Source organism: Mercenaria mercenaria, chromosome 1 (assembly GCF_021730395.1).
Source record: "Mercenaria mercenaria strain notata chromosome 1, MADL_Memer_1, whole genome shotgun sequence".
NCBI lineage: Eukaryota > Metazoa > Mollusca > Bivalvia > Venerida > Veneridae > Mercenaria > Mercenaria mercenaria.
In genome coordinates this window covers 66,615,060-66,634,594 of record NC_069361.1, presented here as the reverse complement: position 1 = coordinate 66,634,594, position 19,535 = coordinate 66,615,060, and the positions used below count along the sequence as shown (strand labels likewise).

The window sequence follows — 19,535 nt, the reverse complement described above, 5'->3', positions numbered from 1 at the left end:
GAAAGTCCTGTATGGTGTGGTGAGGTGTAGTGCAGTGTAGTAACAGTGCTGTACAGTCCTGTAAGGTATGGGTCACTGCCAATGTGGATTTACTACCAGTACTTGAAGAGTTGGCTTCATAGAGAGATTACCACTTAGACTTCACAACACAGCTTTGTGTTTATGGATTTATTTCCACCCAACTACTTGGATGGATGAGAGAAGATCTAGAGTGACAGATTCTTTACAAAACTCTACATGAGTTTAAAATAGGTATCTGGGGTTTGCAGATAACATTCTGCAGACTCCGTACATGTTTAAATCAATTGCTTTTGTTACAGTATACCAGAGTGAATATAATACTGAGTAGCTCTACCAGCAAAACCTATCAGTTTGACATTTCAGGCAATCGGTGCTTGCGATTACCAAGTATGGTATGGTATAGTATGAGTGATAAAGATTTGATAAATGATTATCATAATAGATTCATGATCATCTATGAGTAATAGTATTCCAAAAATACTACCAGTGTGAAATAAACTTATTTCACATCATCTGTCTCATACTGGGCACAGATTTTTTTATTTTCATCGTTTTTATAGTTTGACTGCATTAGTTATACCTGATCTATACTGAAGTTCATTAATCTATCATACATGTTAGTTAGCTGAGGTATTAAGAAAATCAACAGTTAATCCTTGATGACATCATTGTCATGACTCATCCATCTCCTACCAAGTGTCACATGTGCAAATTCCTATGAGATATCTAAAATGTTGAGAAATGTGACTTTGCGATAAGAGAATTTCAACTGTACATGAAAGTTGTTGTTATGAGGCATAATCCAATGTTGTCTCACTGAATTACATATTTATGATAAATTGTGTATTTAAAGATGGATTATAATTGACCTTACGCCAGATAGCCTGTAGCCATGCCTACCAGTTTTCAGGGGGAACAACTCATGCTAGGCCCGACAAACAAAGGAATCAAATGGCTACGGCAGAAATATTTTGCTGGACATTCTAGTTGATTTCGGCGTACGCTACCTCAAATTCACACGTATTTCTAAAGTGAAAAGACAAAACACAATCGTTAATAAGTGGATGTTCTGTAGCGAAACATAAATTCTACAAAAAACAACGATACGTTGTTGTTAAAAGCCGGGAACTGCACCCGAGTATGAGGAAAACTAAACAAGGCAGGGGCGCCGAGCGGAAAACACGTAAAAAAGACGGAAATCTCTGAAACCATTATAGCTGATTTTGTGGGGTTTTTTTAATTGTCCGTTTCTTTTTCATTATAGAAACGTCAAATTTCGATCTCCCGGAAATCATGTAGGGTATGACTATATTAAGCAGACTAGAACATTGATTTTTATTAATTAAGGTTGAAATCAGACTGTGGATTCTGAATCCTATTCAAAATAATTAGATAAATTAAATAAGGTAATTTACATGTAAAAATTGTCACTTGTGTCATTTAAGAAACGTCGGATTTCGAAATACGGAACTCATTTAGATGCTCATATCATTGTTCAACATTATTCAGATACATAGCATTTATGTCTAATACTTAGACATGAGTGTTTTAAGTATAAGTAAGAAAGTTCTCTTATTAGAATTAAAAACGTATAAATGATAAATAAATAAGATATAGTCCAAGGCGATGATATAGTCCATACTCATATTTCAAGACATATACCGGCGCATCGCAAGCTTAAAACAATTATGTTTGAGCCTACCAAATTTCTTTATAAAGTGTACAGAATGAATGTATAATTTTTTGTTTAAGAACATATCTTCTTTATACGAAATATGCTATTTTTTCTGGAATTTTAGACGAGTTTACGCTTTTTCTATTAAATATGAACTTAGAACGAAAGCACACACCGAGTGCTAAGTCAAAACTTTGAGCGCCTAGAAAATTGTTGATTAGACTCATTAAAAATAATCTTATATTAATCATAGTTTTTTTTATCATGTTTATTTATTTGTTGTATTATCACTCAGGTATGACTTAACATACCCAGTGGGAGATTGATGTAAACTTTAAAAAATCGTAAATCATGTTTCCGGTACATTAAGGCATAATATTTACACGTTACCAGTCAAATAATATAGAACATCAAATACTTGTGTTTTATCAGTACATACCAGTTACTTTGGTAACTGATGGAATATTTTTACTATTGAATAAAGAATACTAGGCACTTTTGTTAAATAAGAAAGTTAATTTTCATAGAATTTTACCTGATTTAAATGAATAAATTAAAACGTTATAACACAATGAGTGCTAAGTCGAAATTGCTTTGTTTTAAAACACCCTTATAAGATTTTTAAGATCAACTATTCTTGAGAACGTCCACAGAGCTGATACATCGTTGACAATATTCGAGGTCTGAGAGTGGATTTGGAAAAGGGAAGCGCTCTAGTATTACACTCTCTTCCCTGTGTCTGATGTAAAGGTGTCGTAACGTCACCTTTTTACCATTTTGGACGATTTTTCAGTGGTATTTATATTCTTTGACTGGCGAGTCCGGCACTAAGTTTGACGGACAAAATGGCGGCTAACAACAAGGCTTATCTGTTCTGTTATCTGATTGGTCAGTTGGAACCTGTCAATCAACACTGGCGTAAGGTCAATTAACATTCTACAACAACATTTGGCAGGCAGTTGTAGTACAAAGTAAAGAATTGCAAACCTTCTCTTGTTTCTAATTTCTTAATTAATACATATACATTTTATGTGTTATAAATCTGTACAGCAATTATGGTAAGTTTAGCAAAATTATCCAGTGAAAAAACATGATGAATGTCTCAAAACTCGGATTACATGAATATAATTCCACGGGCTGCAAGTTTGACAAAGCAAAGTTTGATTGTAACAGTTTAAGCTATACCGGTAGATTGTGTCTACAAAGTTGGTATTGTGGTATATATTTCCAAGTTAACATTTAAAGTATATGTTACAGATTTTACTATACCTGGACTGGCTTTGAGTTAATGGCAGCAAAATCTTCTGTTAGTGTCTGTGACCAGGCCTGCTGTACTTTATTCAAATCCTCAACCACACAAACACCACTTGACTGAATAAAACAACAATATTCAATAATATCTTCAGTAAAATTGTTCAGTTCTTTTCAACATATTTTCTCATGAAGCTAGAGAAATGAGAAGGTCTTATCTAATAAACTGGAGCTTTTTATTGACCAGTACAGAGAAAATATTTCTAAAAAAGTATTCCTGTTATTTATTGCATATACCTAGTTAAACTTTTCCTACTAAGTGCAGCAATAAAAAACAAGAGCTGTCTACAAAAAAGTTGAACAAAAGACATATCTTCAGAAGACTTTCACAAACTTAGTCATAGAATTACAATTTATCACAAATTAAAATTTTATTATGCAATGATACCAACTTGCATGCAAAATTTTGAATTTCATACTGTAGAAATTACAGGATTTAAAAATATCATAAAGTAAGATGAACTTTACAATAAACATAATAAAATTAACAGCTTACCACAAGTTCATCTGCGTATGAATCTGGAATACTTTTTCTACTTTTGATGGCTTTATACATAACAGGCTGAGTAAATGATGGATCATCTAACTCATTGTGACCATATTTACGGAAACATATATAATCTATAACAACATCTTTGCGGAATCGCTGGCGGTACTCCATTGCTATTGCTGTTGCCTTGACAACATCCTGAAATAAGAACAAACAAGAGGGTCATGATGACCCTGGATCGCTCACCAGAGTAATATGTTTCAAATGTCAAACTGATGATTTTTAGAAATTTTTTGGAAAACTTTCCGATGTACTATCAAGTAACCCCTGGGGCGGGGCCAATTTTACCCCGGGGGTCATGATTTGAACAGATTTGTAAAAGTCGACTAGGCAATGTTACATATCGAATATCTAAGATCTAGGCCTTCTGGTTTATTTTTAAGCAAATTTATGAAGATTTCCCTATGTACAATAAAGTAACCCCTGGGGCGGGGTCAATTTTGACCCTGGGGTCATGATTTGAATAAATGTTGTAGAGGTCCACTAGGCAATGCTACATGTGAAATATCTAAGCTCTAGGCCTTCTGGTTTATTTTTAGAAAATATTGAAGATTTTTCTATGTACAATCAAGTAACCCCATGGGCGGGGCCAATTGACCCCGGGGGTCATGCTTTGAAGAAATTTTGTAGAGGTCTATTAGACAATGCTACATGTCAAATATCTAAGATCTAGGCCTTCTGGTTTATTTTTAGAAATTTTTTGAAGATTTTCCTATGTAAAATCAAGTGACCCCTGGGGCGGGGTCAATTTTGACCCTGGGGTCATGATTTGAATAAATGTTGTAGAGGTCCACTAGGCAATGCTACATGTGAAATATCTAAGCTCTAGGCCTTCTGGTTTATTTTAAGAAAATTTTTGAAGATTTTCATATGTAAAATCAAGCGACCCCTAGGGCTGAGTCAATTTTGACCCCGGGGGTCATGATTTGAACAATTTTAATAGAGGTCCACTAGGCAATGCTACATGTCAAATATCTAAGCTCTAGGGCTTCTGCTTTTTGAGAAGAAGATTTTTTAAGGTTTTCCTATGTAAAATCAAGTGACCCCTGGGGCGGGGTCAATTTGGATCCCGGGGGTCTGATTTGAACAAATTTTGTAGAGGTCCACTAGGCAATGCTACATGTGAAATATCTAAGACCTAGGCCTTCTGCTTTATTTTTAGAAATTTTTTGAAGATTTTCCTATGTAAAATCAAGTGACCCCTGGGGCGGGGTCAATTTTGACCCCGGGTCATGATTTGAACAACTTTAGTAGAGGTCCACTAGGCAATGCTACATGTCAAATATCTAAGGTCTAGGGCTTCTGGTTTTCGAGAAGAAGATTTTTTAAGATTTTTCTATGTAAAATCAAGTGACCCCTGGGGCGGGGTCAATTTTGACCCCAGGGTCATGATTTGAACAATTTGGTAGAGGTCCACTAGGCAATGCTTCACACCAAATATCTAAGCACTAGGGCTTCTGGTTTTTTAGAAGAAGATTTTTAAAGTTTTTCCTTTCGGTTGCCATGGCAACCAGAGTTCTGCATGGAATTCAATTCTTTGAACAATTTTTAGAGAAGACCATCCAAGGAACATCCCTGTGAAGTTTCATCAAAATTGGCCTGTTGGTTTAGGGGGAGATGTTGCTTAAAGGAAAGTGTGGACGGACGGACGGACGACGGACGGACGACGGACGGACGCCGGACGGTGAGTGATCACAATAGCTCACCCTGAGCACTTTGTGCTCTGGTGAGCTAAAAAATAACTGATTGTAATCTCTGTAACACAATACTGTTTGTAACGTAATACAATAAACATATATTTTGGTAAGTGTACAAGTGTGTCCAAATTACTACTGTTTGCAAATCAAATTCTCCTTTCGCCTTTTTTACCTTTACGTCACTAAAGCAGCGACGCTGAAGCTATTTTTGGATATTGTCTATACAGGTAACTCTGCCCTTTAATAGTATTTTTTTCCAATACGAGTAAAAATACACAAAAAAAAATGCTGATTTAAATACTGTTGGAAGGAGTGTTTAAACGGAATGTAACAGATGAACTAATCTTCATTTAAAATTTAAATGAACCTTGCCACAATGCACGCTACATTTAGGTACCGTGAAAGTTAAAACAAGAGGACCATGATGGTCCTGAATCGCTCACCTGTCCCCACACGACCCAGTTTTGAACAGTATGACATCGTTTTTTCTATTACTTGACTTAATGACCTAGTTTTTTAAGGCACGTGACCCAGTTCTGAACTTGACCTGGATGTCATCAAGATAAAAATTCTGACCAATTTTCATGAAGATCCATTGAAAAATATGGCCTCTAGAGAGGTCACAAGCTTTTTCTATTATTTGACTTAATGACCTAGTTTTTGAAGGCACGTGACCCAGTTTTGAACCTGATCTAGATATCATCAAGGTGAACATTCTCACCAATTTTCATGAAGATCTCATGAAAAATATGGCCTCTAGAGAGGTCACAAGGTTTTTCTATTTTTATACCTACTGACCTAGTTTTTGATTGCACATGACCCAGTTTCAAACTTGACCTAGATATCATCAAGATGAACATTCTGACCAATTTTCATGAAGATCCATTGAAAAGCATGGCCTCTAGAGAGGTCACAAGGATTTTCTATTTTTAGACCTTATGACCTAGTTTTTGACTGCAGTCGACACAGTTCTGAACCTGACCTAGATATCAAGATGGACATTAAGACCAACTTTCATACAGATCCCATGAAAAATATGGCCTCTAGAGAGGTCTCAAGGTTTTTTTATTATCTTATTATCTGACCTACCGACTTTGTTTTTGACCGCACATGACCCAGTTTCGAACTTGACCTAGATATCATCAAGGTGAACATTCTGACTAATTTTCATGAAGATCCATTGAAAAGTATGGCCTCTAGAGAGGTCACAAGGTTTTTCTATTTTTAGACCTACTGACCTAGTTTTAAAATGCACATGAACCAGTTTCGAACTTGACCTAGATATCATCAAGGTGAACATTTAGACCAACTTTCATACAGCTCGCATGAAAAATATGGCCTCTAGAGAGGTCACAAGGTTTTATTATTATTTGACCTACTGACCTAGTTTTTGAAGGCACATGACCCAGTTTCAAACTTGACCTAGATATCATCAAGATGAACATTCTCACAAACTTTCATAAAAATCTCATGAAAAATGTGACCTCTAGAGTGGTCACAAGCAAAAGTTTACGCATGGACGGACGACGGACGCTGCGCGATCACAAAAGCTCACCTTGTCACTTTGTGACATGTGAGCTAAAAAGACACCCTCTTTGCTTTATGTACATGCAGACATTTTCTGCCTAAATTTCAGTACCTTTTGATGCAGACTTGTAGATCTCGTGTTTAGCTTTCAAAATAATTCTTAAACATGACTGACTCGTGGTCGAGTTGTCGGATTCATTCATCATTGTTTAAAGGGCATAAGTTTAAAACCCGGAACTGCCCATGCCTGTTTAGTTGAAAAAAGTCGGTAATTTCCTAGTACGGAATATGTGAGTCTAAGTCTAAACTAATTTGAGTAATTTTCTTCACTCAGAAGAAATTGTCATCGCTGTCGATTTGGCTTTAAATGCTGATTTTGTTGTGAATATTGATTCAAATAAAACTTACATGTATCAAAAGTGGGCTTCCATTCCTCATTAATTTATGTAAGAATTGTCATAATTCTCCAAAATACTAAATATCTGGAGATTTAAATCTATGTATGTTCTTCACACGATTAACGTTACACATATGCGTAAGCGGTAAAACCAATAATGACGAAGTGCTGTGATTTATCCTCAATTATTTTGGTCCTTTTAGATTGACCGTCACAAATATAAAACAAACTAAACATCGAATTATTTTGACTTATGTGATTTTATAACTGATTCTTTCCATAAACGAAGAAAGGTTTGTAAAACTGAAAAAGTGTTTAAACGACTTCAAATAAATAGTAAATAAATACACATACACATAAACCTCACCAAAAAAAGTAAAACAAGGCTGAATCTTAAACAAGAGGGTCATGATGACCCTGGACCCTGGAGTAATATGAGCTACATGTTTCAAATGTCAAACTGATGATAAAATATTAAGAAAGTCAGTAGGTCACATTCATAGTCAATGAAATTCAGTTTTACGATTTGTGTGCAAAACTGTGTATGTCATCAAAATTTCAAGGCTGTATCTTAAAAAACAAGAAAGTAGGTCAGTAGGTCAAGGTCACAGTCAAGTGACATCATATTACTTGGGGTCACCAGGTAATTATAATTAAACAGTCTTCGAAGTAGGATCAGATGATTTTTTAAGTATTTTTCCTATATAACTCACATAATAACTAAGTCACCCCAGGGTGGGGCCTCTTTTATCCCCAGGGGCATAATTTGAACAATTTTGGTAGAGGACTACTAGACAATGCATTATACCAAATATCAAAAGCCTAGGTCGTATGGTTTCAGACAAGAAGATTTTTAAAGCTTTTTCCTATATAAGTCTATATAAAACTTGGGACCCCAAGGGGGCCAACCAAGGATCATTCCTGTGAAGTTTGGTGTAATTCTGCCCAGTGGTTTTCAAGTAGAAGATTTTTTTAGAAATTGTTGACGGACGACGCACGACGGACATCAAGCGGTCACAATAGCTCACCTCGTCACTTCGTGACAGGTGAGCTAATAAAAAACTAGATCTATAATGGAGTTATATATGTGATAGTTAAGCTACAGAAGACTCTCTGCAGAAGTTTGAATAACAAATTAATCAGTTTTTATGGATATGGCAATTAGATCTACAAGTGTTGCGTAGCTTGAAGGTTCAATGATACAGTATATCTACCTTTCTATAAAACCTTATACCTTGCGTGGTTGGAAATTTAGTCGATAATAATTGTCATAACAAACAAAAAACGCTGTTTCCATTTGGACGTAGCTGAAGTATTTTTTATTCTACTTTTAAAACAACATATCTATTATCACCTTATTGTACTTTACAATGCATTCAAGTACGGCGATACTGGACTTGACATTTCACAGATAAAGTCAGTGCACGCGCTTTGTGTGACGTCAAGATAAAGAAAAAACAAAATTCACGACAATGTGAATGAAAAATTTACTGCGAATGGGGCGGGGTTAACCAGTCAGGATTACTCCAAAAATAGCTTCAGCTTCACGTTTTTGTGACGTAAACGTGCAACAAAAAGGTTGAAAGGGCAATTTGATCTGCAAACAGTAGTAATAAAGGGACAAAACTCTAGAAATTGGAGCACCTTCAGACATTCCTTTTGTTATATATATCTACATATCATAGGTGATGTCAGTCAGTGTTTGGGTAATCTCCTTTCTCCTTTTTCAAGACTGATGGACAAGCCTTGTTTCCAGATGATTTGAGCAAGAAATTATAAAAATCAGGGACAAATGTAAGTTACATCATACTGAAGGTAAAAAATATCACTGAGACCTTACTGAAAATACATACAAGATGCAAGATTATGGGCCAAAGTATGCAAGTTGTGAAGAAACAGTTTACCTCAGGAAAATCTGCATTAACATGCAGGACAGGGTATCCATTTATCTTTGCCAAGTCACTACTATACTGTGATGATCTGTTAAAACGAAAATGTTTAAATTAACAAACCAAACAAGAGATCACAGAGTGATCTTGGTGCCCACCAATGTGACATTTTTGAGTGTTCCAAATTTCAAGACTTATAATCTCATTGACTAGCTCAAGGTCAAATTTCATTTCCGTACACAACACTGTGCATGTGGTCCAAATTCGAAAGCTGTAGCTTGAGAAATGTGAAAGTAGATCACAAGATCAATTTCAAGGACAAAGTTCTTTGTACACATGTGCATCAAGTTTGAAGGCTGTAGTTTGAGAAATTTGAAAGTAGGTCACTAGGTCAATCTTAAGGACAAAGTTTATTTCGGTACACAAAACAATGCAAGTGGTCCAAATTTGAAGGCTGTAGCTTGAGAAATGTGAAAGTAGGTCACTAGGTCAAAATCAATGTCAAATTTCACCTCAGAACACAAATCTATGCATGTGGTCCAAATTTGAAGCCTGTACCTTCAAAAATGTGAAAGTAGGTCACTAGGTCAATGTCAAGGTCAAAGTTTGTTTCGGTACACAATCCTATGCATGTGGTCTAAATTTGAAGCCTGTAGCTACAGAAATGTGAAAGTAGGTCACTAGGTCAATCTTAAGGTCAAAGTTCATTTCGGTACATAAAACTATGCAAGTGGTCCAAATTTGAAGGCTGTAGCTTGAGAAATGTGAAAGTAGGTCACTAGGTCAAAATCAAGGTCAAATTTTATTTCGGAATATAAAACTATGCATGTGGTCCAAATTTGAAGCCTGTACCTTCAACAAGAGATCACAGAGTGATCTTGGCGCCCACCAATGTGCCATTTTTGAGAATTCCAAATTTTAAAACTTATTGACTAGCTCAAGGTCAAATTTCATTTCCGTACAAAACACTGTGCATGTGGTCAAAATTCGAAACCTGTAGCTTGAGAAATGTGAAAGTAGGTCACTATATCAATTTCAAGGACAAAGTTCTTTGTACACAAAACTATGCATGTGCATCAAGTTTGAAGGCTGTAGTTTGATAAATTTGAAAGTAGGTCACTAGGTCAATCTTAAGGTCAAAGTTTATTTTGGTACACAAAACTATGCAAGTGGTCCAAATTTGAAGGCTGTAGCTTTAGAAATGTGAAAGTAGGTCACTAGGTCAAAATCAAGGTCAAATTACACTTCAGAATACAAATCTATACATGTGGTCCAAATTTAAAGCCTGTATATTCAAAAATGTGAAAGTAGGTCACTAGGTCAATGTCAAGGTCAAAGTTTGCTTCGGTACACAATCCTATGCATGTACGTCTAAATTTGAAGCCTGTACCTACAGAAACGTGAAAGTAGGTCACTAGGTCAATCTTAAGGTCAAAGTTCATTTTGGTACACAAAACTATGCAAGAGGTCCAAATTTGATGGCTGTAGCTCGAGAAATGTGAAAGTAGGTAACTAGGTCAAAATCAAGGTCAAATTTTATTTTGGAACATAGAACTATGCATGAGGTCCAAATCTGAGGCCTGTACCTTCAATAATGTGAAAGTAGGTCACTAGGTCAATGTAAAGGTCAAAGTTTCTTTCGGTACACAAAATTATGCATGTGGTCCAAATTTGAAGGCTGTAGCTTCAGAAATGTGAAAGTAGGTCACTAGGTCAAAATGAAGGTCAAATTTCATTTCGGAACACAAAACTATGCATGTGGTCCAAATTTGAAGGCTGTAGCTTGAGAAATGTGAAAGTAGGTCACTAGGTCAAAATCAAGGTCAAATTTTATTTCGGAACACAGAACTATGCATGTGGTCCAAATTTGAAGCCTGTACCTTCAAAAATGTGAAAGTAGGTCACTAGGTCAATATCAAGGTCAAAGTTTTTTTCAGTGCACAAAACTATGCATGTGGTCCAAATTTGAAGGCTGTAGCTACAGAAATGTGAAAGTAGGTCACTAGGTCAAAATCAAGGTCAACTCATGTCAAGGTTCATCTTGCCACTCAAAACCATACAGGTGGTCCAAACTTGAATGTTGTAGGTTATTGACAAGAAGATTTTAAAAGCTTTTCCCTATATAAGTCTATATGAACCATGTGACCCCAAGGGCGGGGCCATAATTGACCCTAGGGGATGATTTGACCAAACTTGGTAGAGAACCACTAGATGATGCTACATTACAAATGCCAAAGCCCTAGGCTTTGTGGTTTGGACAAGAAGATTTTCAAAGTTTTTCCCTATATAAGTCTATGTAAACAATGTGACCCCCGGGGCGGGGCCATATTTGACCCTAGGGGAATAATTTGAACAATCTTAGTAGAAGACCACTAGATAATGTCGCATACAAAATATCAAAGCCCTAGGCCCTGTGTTTTTGAATAAGAGGTTTTTCAAAGTTTTTCCCTATATAAGTCTATATAAACCATGTGACCCCCGGGGCGGGGCCATATTAGACCCCAGGGAAATAATTTGAATCATTTTGGTAGAGGACCACTAGATGATGCTTCATACCAAATATCAAAGCTCTAGGCTCTGTGGTTTTGGACAAGAAGATTTTCAAGTTTTTTCCCTATATAAATCTATGTAAATTATAGAAATAAACAATGGGCCATAACTCACTAAAGAATTGTTGAACCAGTCTGATTTTCAGGGGGACACAACTAGGGTACCAATACATCATTCTGACAAAGTTTGGTCAAAATCCCCCTGGTAGTTTCTGAGGAGATGCGATAACGAGAAATTGTTAACGGAAGGACGGAAGGACGGACGTCGGACCACGGACGCAGAGTGATTTGAATAGCCCACCATCTGATGATGGTGGGCTAAAAATGTGAAAGTAGGTCACTAGGTCAATTTCAAGGTCAAAGTTTGTTTTGGTACACAAAACCATGCATGTGGTCCAAATTTGAAGGCTGTAGCTTGAGAAATGTGAAAGTAGGTCACTGGGTCAAAATCAAGGTCAAATTTCATTTCGGAACACCAAACTATGCATGTGGTCCAAATTTGAAGCCTGTACCTTCAAAAATGTGAAAGTAGGTCACTAGGTCAATGTCAAGGTCAAAGTTTGTTTCAGTGCACAAAACTATGCATATGGTCCAAATTTGAAGGTTGTAGCTACAGAAATGTGAAAGTAGGTCACTAGGTCAAAATCAAGGTCAACTCATGTCAAGGTTCATCTTGCCACTCAAAACCATACATGTGGTCCAAATTTGAATGCTGTAGGTCACTGACAAGAAGTTTTTAAAAGCTTTTCCCTATGTAAGTCTATATGAACCATGTGACCCCCAGGGCAGGGCCATATTTGACCCTAGGGGGATAATTTTAATAAACTTGGTAGAGAACCATTAGATGATGCTACATTAAAAATATCAAAGCCCTAGGCTTTGTGGTTCCAACAAGAAGATTTTCAAAGTTTTTCCCTATATAAGTCTATGTAAACCATGTGACCCCCGGGGCGGGGCCATATTTGACCCTAGGGGGATAATTTGAACAATCTTAGTAGAAGACCACTAGATGATGTCACATACAAAATATCAAAGCCCTAGGCCCTGTGGTTTTGGACAAGAGGTTTTTCAAAGTTTTTCCCTATATAAGTCTATATAAACCGTGTGACCCCCGGGGCGGGGCCATATTAGACCCCAGGGAAATAATTTGAATCATCTTGGTAGAGGACCACTAGATGATGCTTCATACCAAATATCAAAGCCCTAGGCTCTGTGGTTTTGGACATTAAGATTTTTAAAGTTTTTCCCTATATAAATCTATGTAAATAATAGAAGTAAACAAAGGGCTATAACTTACTAAAAAATTGTTGAATCAGTCTGATTTTCAGGGGGACACAACTAGGGTACCAATACATCATTCTGACAAAGTTTGGTCAAAATCCCCCTTGTACTTTCTGAGGAGATGCGATAACGAGAAATTGTTAACGGAAGGACGAACGGACGGACGGAAGGACGTCGGACCACGGACGCAGAGTGATTTGAATAGCCTACCATCTGATGATGGTGGGCTAAAAATACTGCAGAATACATGTACTATATGTTGGTAAAATAGATTATAAATTAAAATTTCAGACCATCATTTTGTTCTCTGAAAGTAAATATAACAAAATAACCATAACCTTGAATGTATTGGTAAATTATTATTCTGTGAAAGCGGCTGTCAGTATGCATATTCTATCTCTGCAAATGTATTTTCGTAAATTACACATACTTCTTTTTTTTTGCCTTCTTAATTTATTTTAACAAGAGGACCATAATGGTCCTGAATCGCTCACCTGTCCCTACATGACCCAGTTTTGAACTGAGTATGACGTCGTTTTTTCTATTATTTGACATAGTGACCTACTTTTTGAGCTCATGTGATCCAGTTTTGAACCTGACCTAGATATCATCAAGGTGAAAATTCTGACCAATTTTCATGAAGATCCATTCAGAAGTATGGCCTCTAGAGAGGTCACAAGGTTTTTTATTATTTGACCTACTGACTTAGTTATTGATGGCACATGACCCAGTTTCGATCTTAACCTAGATATCATGAAGATGAACATTCAGACCAACTTTCATACAGATCCCATGTAAAATGTGGCCTCTAGAGAGGTCACAAGGTTTTTATATTATTTGACCTACTGACCTAGTTATTGATGGCACGTGACCCAGTTTCAAACTTGACCTAGATATCATCACGATGAACATTCTGACCAATTTTCATGAAGATCCATTGACAAGTATGGCCTCTAGAGAGGTCACAAGTTTTTCTATTTTTAGACCTACTGACCTAGTTTTTGACCACAGTTGACACAGTTTTGAACTTGACCTAGATATCATCAAGATAAACATTCAGACCAACTTTTATACAGATCCCATGAAAAATATGGCCTCTAAAGAGGTCACAAGGTTTTTTTATTATTTGACCTACTGACCTAGTTATTGATGGGACGTGACCCAGTTTTAAATTTGACTTAGATATCATCAAGGTGAACATTCTGACCAATTTTCATGAAGATCCATTCAAAAGTATGGCCTCTAGAGAGGTCACAAGGTTTTTCTATTTTTAGACCTACTGACCTAGTTTTTGACCGCAGTTGACCAAGTTTCAAACCTGACCTAGATATCATCAAGATGAACATTCAGACCAACTTTCATACAGATCCCATGAAAAATATGGCCTCCAGAGAGGTCACAAGGTTTTAATATTATTTGACCTACTGACCTAGTTTTTAAAGGCATGCGACCCACTTTCGAACTTGACCTAGATATCATCAAGGTGAACATTCTGACCAATTTTCATGAAGATCCATTGAAAAGTATGGCCTCTAGAGAGGTCACAAGATTTTTCTATTTTTAGATCTACTGACCTAGTTTTTGACCGCAGTTGACCCACTTTCGAATCTGACCTAGATATCATCAAGATGAACAATCTGACCAATTTTTGTGAAGATCCATTCACAAGTATGGCCTCTAGAGAGGTCACAAGGTTTTTCTATTTTTAGACCTACTGACCTAGTTTTTGATGGCACGTGACCCGGTTTCGAACTTGACCTAGACATCATCAAGATGAACATTCAGATCAACTTTCATACAGATCCCATGAAAAATATGGCCTTTTGAGAGGTCACAAAGTTTTTCTATTATTTGACTTACTGACCTAGTTTTTGAAGGCACGTGACCCAGTTTCAAACTTGACCTAGATATCATCAAGGTGAACATTCTGACCAATTTTCATGAAGATCTTGTGAAAAATATGGCCTCTAGAGAGGTCACAAGGTTTTTCTATTTTTAGATCTACTGACCTAGTTTTTGACCGCACGTGACCCAGTTTCGAACTTGACCTAGATATCATCAAGGTGAACATCCTGACCAATTTTCATAAAGACCCCATGAAAAATGTGACCTCTAGAGTAGTCACAAGCAAAAGTTTACGCACGCAAGGACTGACGACGGACGCTGCGCGATCACAAAAGCTCACCTTGTCACTTTGTGACAGGTGAGCTAAAAACAGACAGTGAATAGTACAAAATAATTATAGACTGGTCACTAAACATCCTTACAGCAACATCTGATGTGAATCCAATATAGTCGTTCACTATAAAATGTATCCTGCCAACTACATTGTAATGTGCAGACTGCATACTTAACTCCTCCTAACTGTTTCAGTTGTGAAGTTGTGAAACCAGTCTAGCTACTTCAGTTGCAAAACCTGTCACGCAGTTTACGATGAAATGAATAATGCCGCCAACATTGTAATGTACAGACTGGTTACTTACCTCCCCCTGGCTGCTTCAGTTGTGAAACCAATCTGGTTGTTTACGATGAAATGAATACTGCCACCTACATTGTAATGTGGACACTCGGCTATACAAAATGTTTCTGCTACTATACCCTGAAGAAAGAGAAAACATGAGTTCATAATAATTTAGGCTCTTAGTTCTGTGACTCAGTGATATTTGCATTACCAGAGAATCTGGTGCTGTTCTGCATTTTTTCAGTTTTTGTTGGGTAAAACGTTGCACTGTTAAAATTACAGGTCATATGGCTACTTTCCAGTTTTGATGGTGGAGGAAGACCCCAAATGCCCCCTTCACACACTATTTCATCATAAGCAGACATCTGGGTAGAACCACCAACCCCAAAAACAAAAGGAGTCTTCTGCTTCATAAAGCTCAACAATGCTATCAAGTTTGAAGGTTATTAGTGAAATGACTTTCAAGTTTCATGTCCCTTTGTCCTTGACCCTAAAAGCAATAGGGGTCATCATATGTGCAATCATGCTTTCAAGTTTAAAGGTTCTAGGTCAAATGGTTCTCAAGCTATTGTGCAGAAACCATTTTGAAGTTCAGTGTGACCTTGATCTTTGACTAACTGACACCAAAAATTATATGCATCATCTACTTCATAAGCCCAATCATGCTGTAAAGTAAGAAGGTTCCGGGTCAAATGGTTTTGTAGCTATTGAGTGGAAATTGTTTTCAAGGTTCAGGTCACTGTAACACTGACCTTTGACATACTGACCCTTAACATAATAGGGATCATGTTTAAAGTTCTGGCCCTGACCCCTTGACCACTGACCTATTGACCCACTGAACATTAGGGGTCATCTACATCGTAAACCCAATTATGCTACTAAGTTTACAGACTCTGGGTCATGTGGTTCTCAAGTCACTGGGCAGAAACTGTTTTCAGGGTTCAGGCCCCTGTGACCTTAAGCTTTGACCTATTGGCCCAAAAGACAATGGAGGTAATCTACTTGATAAGAGCTACCACGCCACTGAATTTAAAGGTCCTCGAACAAGTGGTTCTCAAACTATTTTGTGGAAACCATTTTCAAGTTTCAGGCCCTGGTTACCTTGACCTTTGACCTACTGACCCCAAAAACTACATGGTCCATCTACTTTATAAGCTGATTATGCTTCAAGGTTCTAGGTCAAGTGGTTCTCAAGTTGTTGGTCAGAAACAGTTTCCTCTACTGACAGGACAGACAGACTGAAATACTGACGCGACTGTAAGTGCAAAGCAATATACCCCCACTTCTTTGATGGGGACATGACTACATAAAAGCCAGTCTCAGCTCCATCCTGTGGCTTATATACTCCAGCTTCCTCTTTAAGCACATTGTCTTCAGTAAATCATTACAGCAGTCAATTATGTTCAGCCGAGAGCAAAAAAACATTTAACAATTTGGTAAGAAATTCACAAATACTTTTATAATTGAAATTATATTGGCTGAAAATCACTTGAAACAAATAGCAATATTTTGCTCAAAAAGTATTGATTTATTAGTTCATAAAAAACAGAAGGATCTGTAAGATGTAGGAAGTTTACCTGTGCTGAAAATGAAGCATCGCCATGAACCTGAAGACATAGAGTTCTGTCCCCTTGTTGCGACTGTCCAGAATTGCTATAATCTCCTTCCTGTAATGTCTGCTGTTTAGAACGACACTTTCCTACTGCAACTGGATTGTTTGCCTACAGACAAACAAATGTATCCCCAATCATATATGTATTTCTCACTGCAATGTGCTAAGGTTGTGAAAGATGCTCATAGATCAAAATATTTGGCCTATATGAGCGATCCTGACCTTTATCAGAACATTGATTCTGCATATATTTTTGAGGGGCCAAGATTCATAAAATTACTTTTGGAGATACAACTGGACTTCAAACAGAATTTACAGAAAGACAGACAGGTAAATTGACAGGCTGATTGGTAGACATGGAACATTTAAATCTATATCCAAATGTCTTTAGCTGAGATAATAATAAAGCTTTCAGATCTACTATATACCTCTTAAAAGATACAAATTATTAAGCATGGATAAGCTCCTACATGACCTCTGATCCCTAAGTGTGACCCTAACAGTTGAGACCGGGGTCTGGAAGTTGCACAAGACACTCAATCTCATTAAGGTAGGCATTTATGCCAAATAAAAAAAGACTGCTTTATGTATGGCAAAGTTACAGTCCTGACAAGCTCTAAAATGATGTTTGACCCCTAAGTGTGACCTTGACCTTTGAGATAGAGACTTGAGATTTCCCACAACACTCTGCCTCATGAAGGTGAACACTTATGCCAAATAATAAAAAGATATTGCTCCATACTTATATAAGTTATGGCATGGAAAAGCTCTAAACTAACTGTGATCTTGACCTTTAGCAACGTGGGGTTTGTGCATGACATTCAGTTTCACTGAGTAAAGCATTCATGCCAAACATAAACAAGATTGCTCCGTGCATGTCAAAGTTATGGCCCAGATAAGACCTGACATGATCTTTGTCCTCTAAGAGTGACCTTGACCTCTGAGATAGGAACCTGAGGTTAGCGCATGACTCTCCATCTCATTAATGCAAACATTCATGCCAAATAGCAACGATATTGCTCGATGTATGTGAAAGATATTATCCCAACAAAAACTCCAGACAGACACACGCACTAACGCTCATACACAAACATTCATTTGGATGACCATGTCTTTGCTTCCACAAGCAGGCTCGACAAAAATGACCAAGCCCTCTCGCAGGCATGTTTTTTTGACAAATCAGAATATCAATTTGGACAAGGAGCTGCGTTCAATAAACGCTTTATGCCCCCGGTGGCATCCTTGTCGATACAAAGCAACCTAAGTCCAAAACGAGGTCAAGGTCAAACTGAGGTCAGGTGATGTTTGAAGATGAGGAATGGTCACAGGTTTCATCTGTACTATAGTCTGTCCCACCTAATTTTGGACCTCTGATAATTTATTTATACTGTATATAAAATTGTCAAAAATGACATCGTTAATACCAGACGGTTAATATCTCTAGGCACCTTTTTCATTTTTTTGAAGAAATGTAAAATGAAGTTAAAAATCAAGATTTTATGTTTTTCCCCATAGACTTGCATTGTAAAATGACGCGACGTCTATTTCAAGATAGCGGCGTCCATACAAACGTCATTTGGGGGTTTGCTCACAGTTAGCGACGTCAGGTATTTTTATTGTTGAATAACAGACATGGAAAATTAAAACAAACTCTGTCCAAAACTTGTAGTATTTTCTTGTACGGAAGACCCTGAATTAACATTTTACTTCAAATTAAAGTTATTTCCATTGCAGGTTTTCAGCTTTTTTTTTCTGAAAATGTGTTTGTACTTACTCGTTTGCATTGACGTAAAATAAACACATGTCTCAAGTCAAGTGCGTATCATTGTTTCAGCTGTTCTATGTAATAGAGGTGGGGACAGCGGAGATGTGCGCAACCCATTTAACTCATTTTCATTATTGGTTACTGTTGTTTATAATCGTTTCAAAGGTTCGGATGATAAACGTCTGTTAAAATGTTGTTTTTTTAATAGCATGAATACTTGTTTGTGTACTGACTTGTGGAATACTTGTTTGTGTACTGACTTGTGCTCACTACTTTTTGTGACCGTTCGATCAAGGTAAAACATTATTCCTCAATGCAATTAATGATTTAAAATATACATATTTCAATTTGAGACAACCGTCTATATAACGGACTATGTTAAACAAATTAATAATTGCCTTTATTCTTTATAACATAATACCAGTTTTTCAATTCCATCTTCACGTCTTTATTTCTCATGCTCGGCCTTTCAGTGAAATCCAAAATGGCATGTTAAAACATTTTTGTGCTATTGATATGCATGGTAGATCTATAGACAAAATAAAAATATGAGCCGTGCCATGAGAAATCCAACATAGTGCATTTGCAACCAGCATCCGCGCAGTCTGGTCAACTGCCTACTGCAAATAGAGAGACCGTTAGCGAACAGCATGGATCCTGACTAGATTGCGCGGATGCTGGTCGCAAATGCACCATGTTGGTTTTCTCATGGCGTGGCTCATATGACCTTTTGAATGGGGTATTTTGTTCTTCAGCTGGATAAATGAAGCATGTTCAAGCGTGTCAGTTACTTCATTTTC

At 37.0% G+C, this 19,535-nt stretch overlaps 1 protein-coding gene across 1 annotated transcript in view; it reads right to left on the bottom strand.

Annotated features, from left to right (window-relative positions):
- The window catches only part of LOC128559024 (2-oxoadipate dehydrogenase complex component E1-like), an 82,318-nt gene extending 66,880 nt beyond the window's left edge, over positions 1 to 15,438 (bottom strand). The window contains exons 1-4 of the mRNA XM_053549880.1: positions 15,381 to 15,438; positions 9,083 to 9,158; positions 3,504 to 3,695; positions 2,966 to 3,067 (exon numbers count right to left, since the gene is read on the bottom strand). Of these exons, the coding sequence (XP_053405855.1) occupies positions 2,966 to 3,067; positions 3,504 to 3,668 (267 nt within the window). The 5' untranslated portion in view covers positions 3,669 to 3,695; positions 9,083 to 9,158; positions 15,381 to 15,438. The remainder of the gene's footprint in view (positions 1 to 2,965; positions 3,068 to 3,503; positions 3,696 to 9,082; positions 9,159 to 15,380) is intronic.
- Positions 15,439 to 19,535: the final 4,097 nt, after the last annotated feature.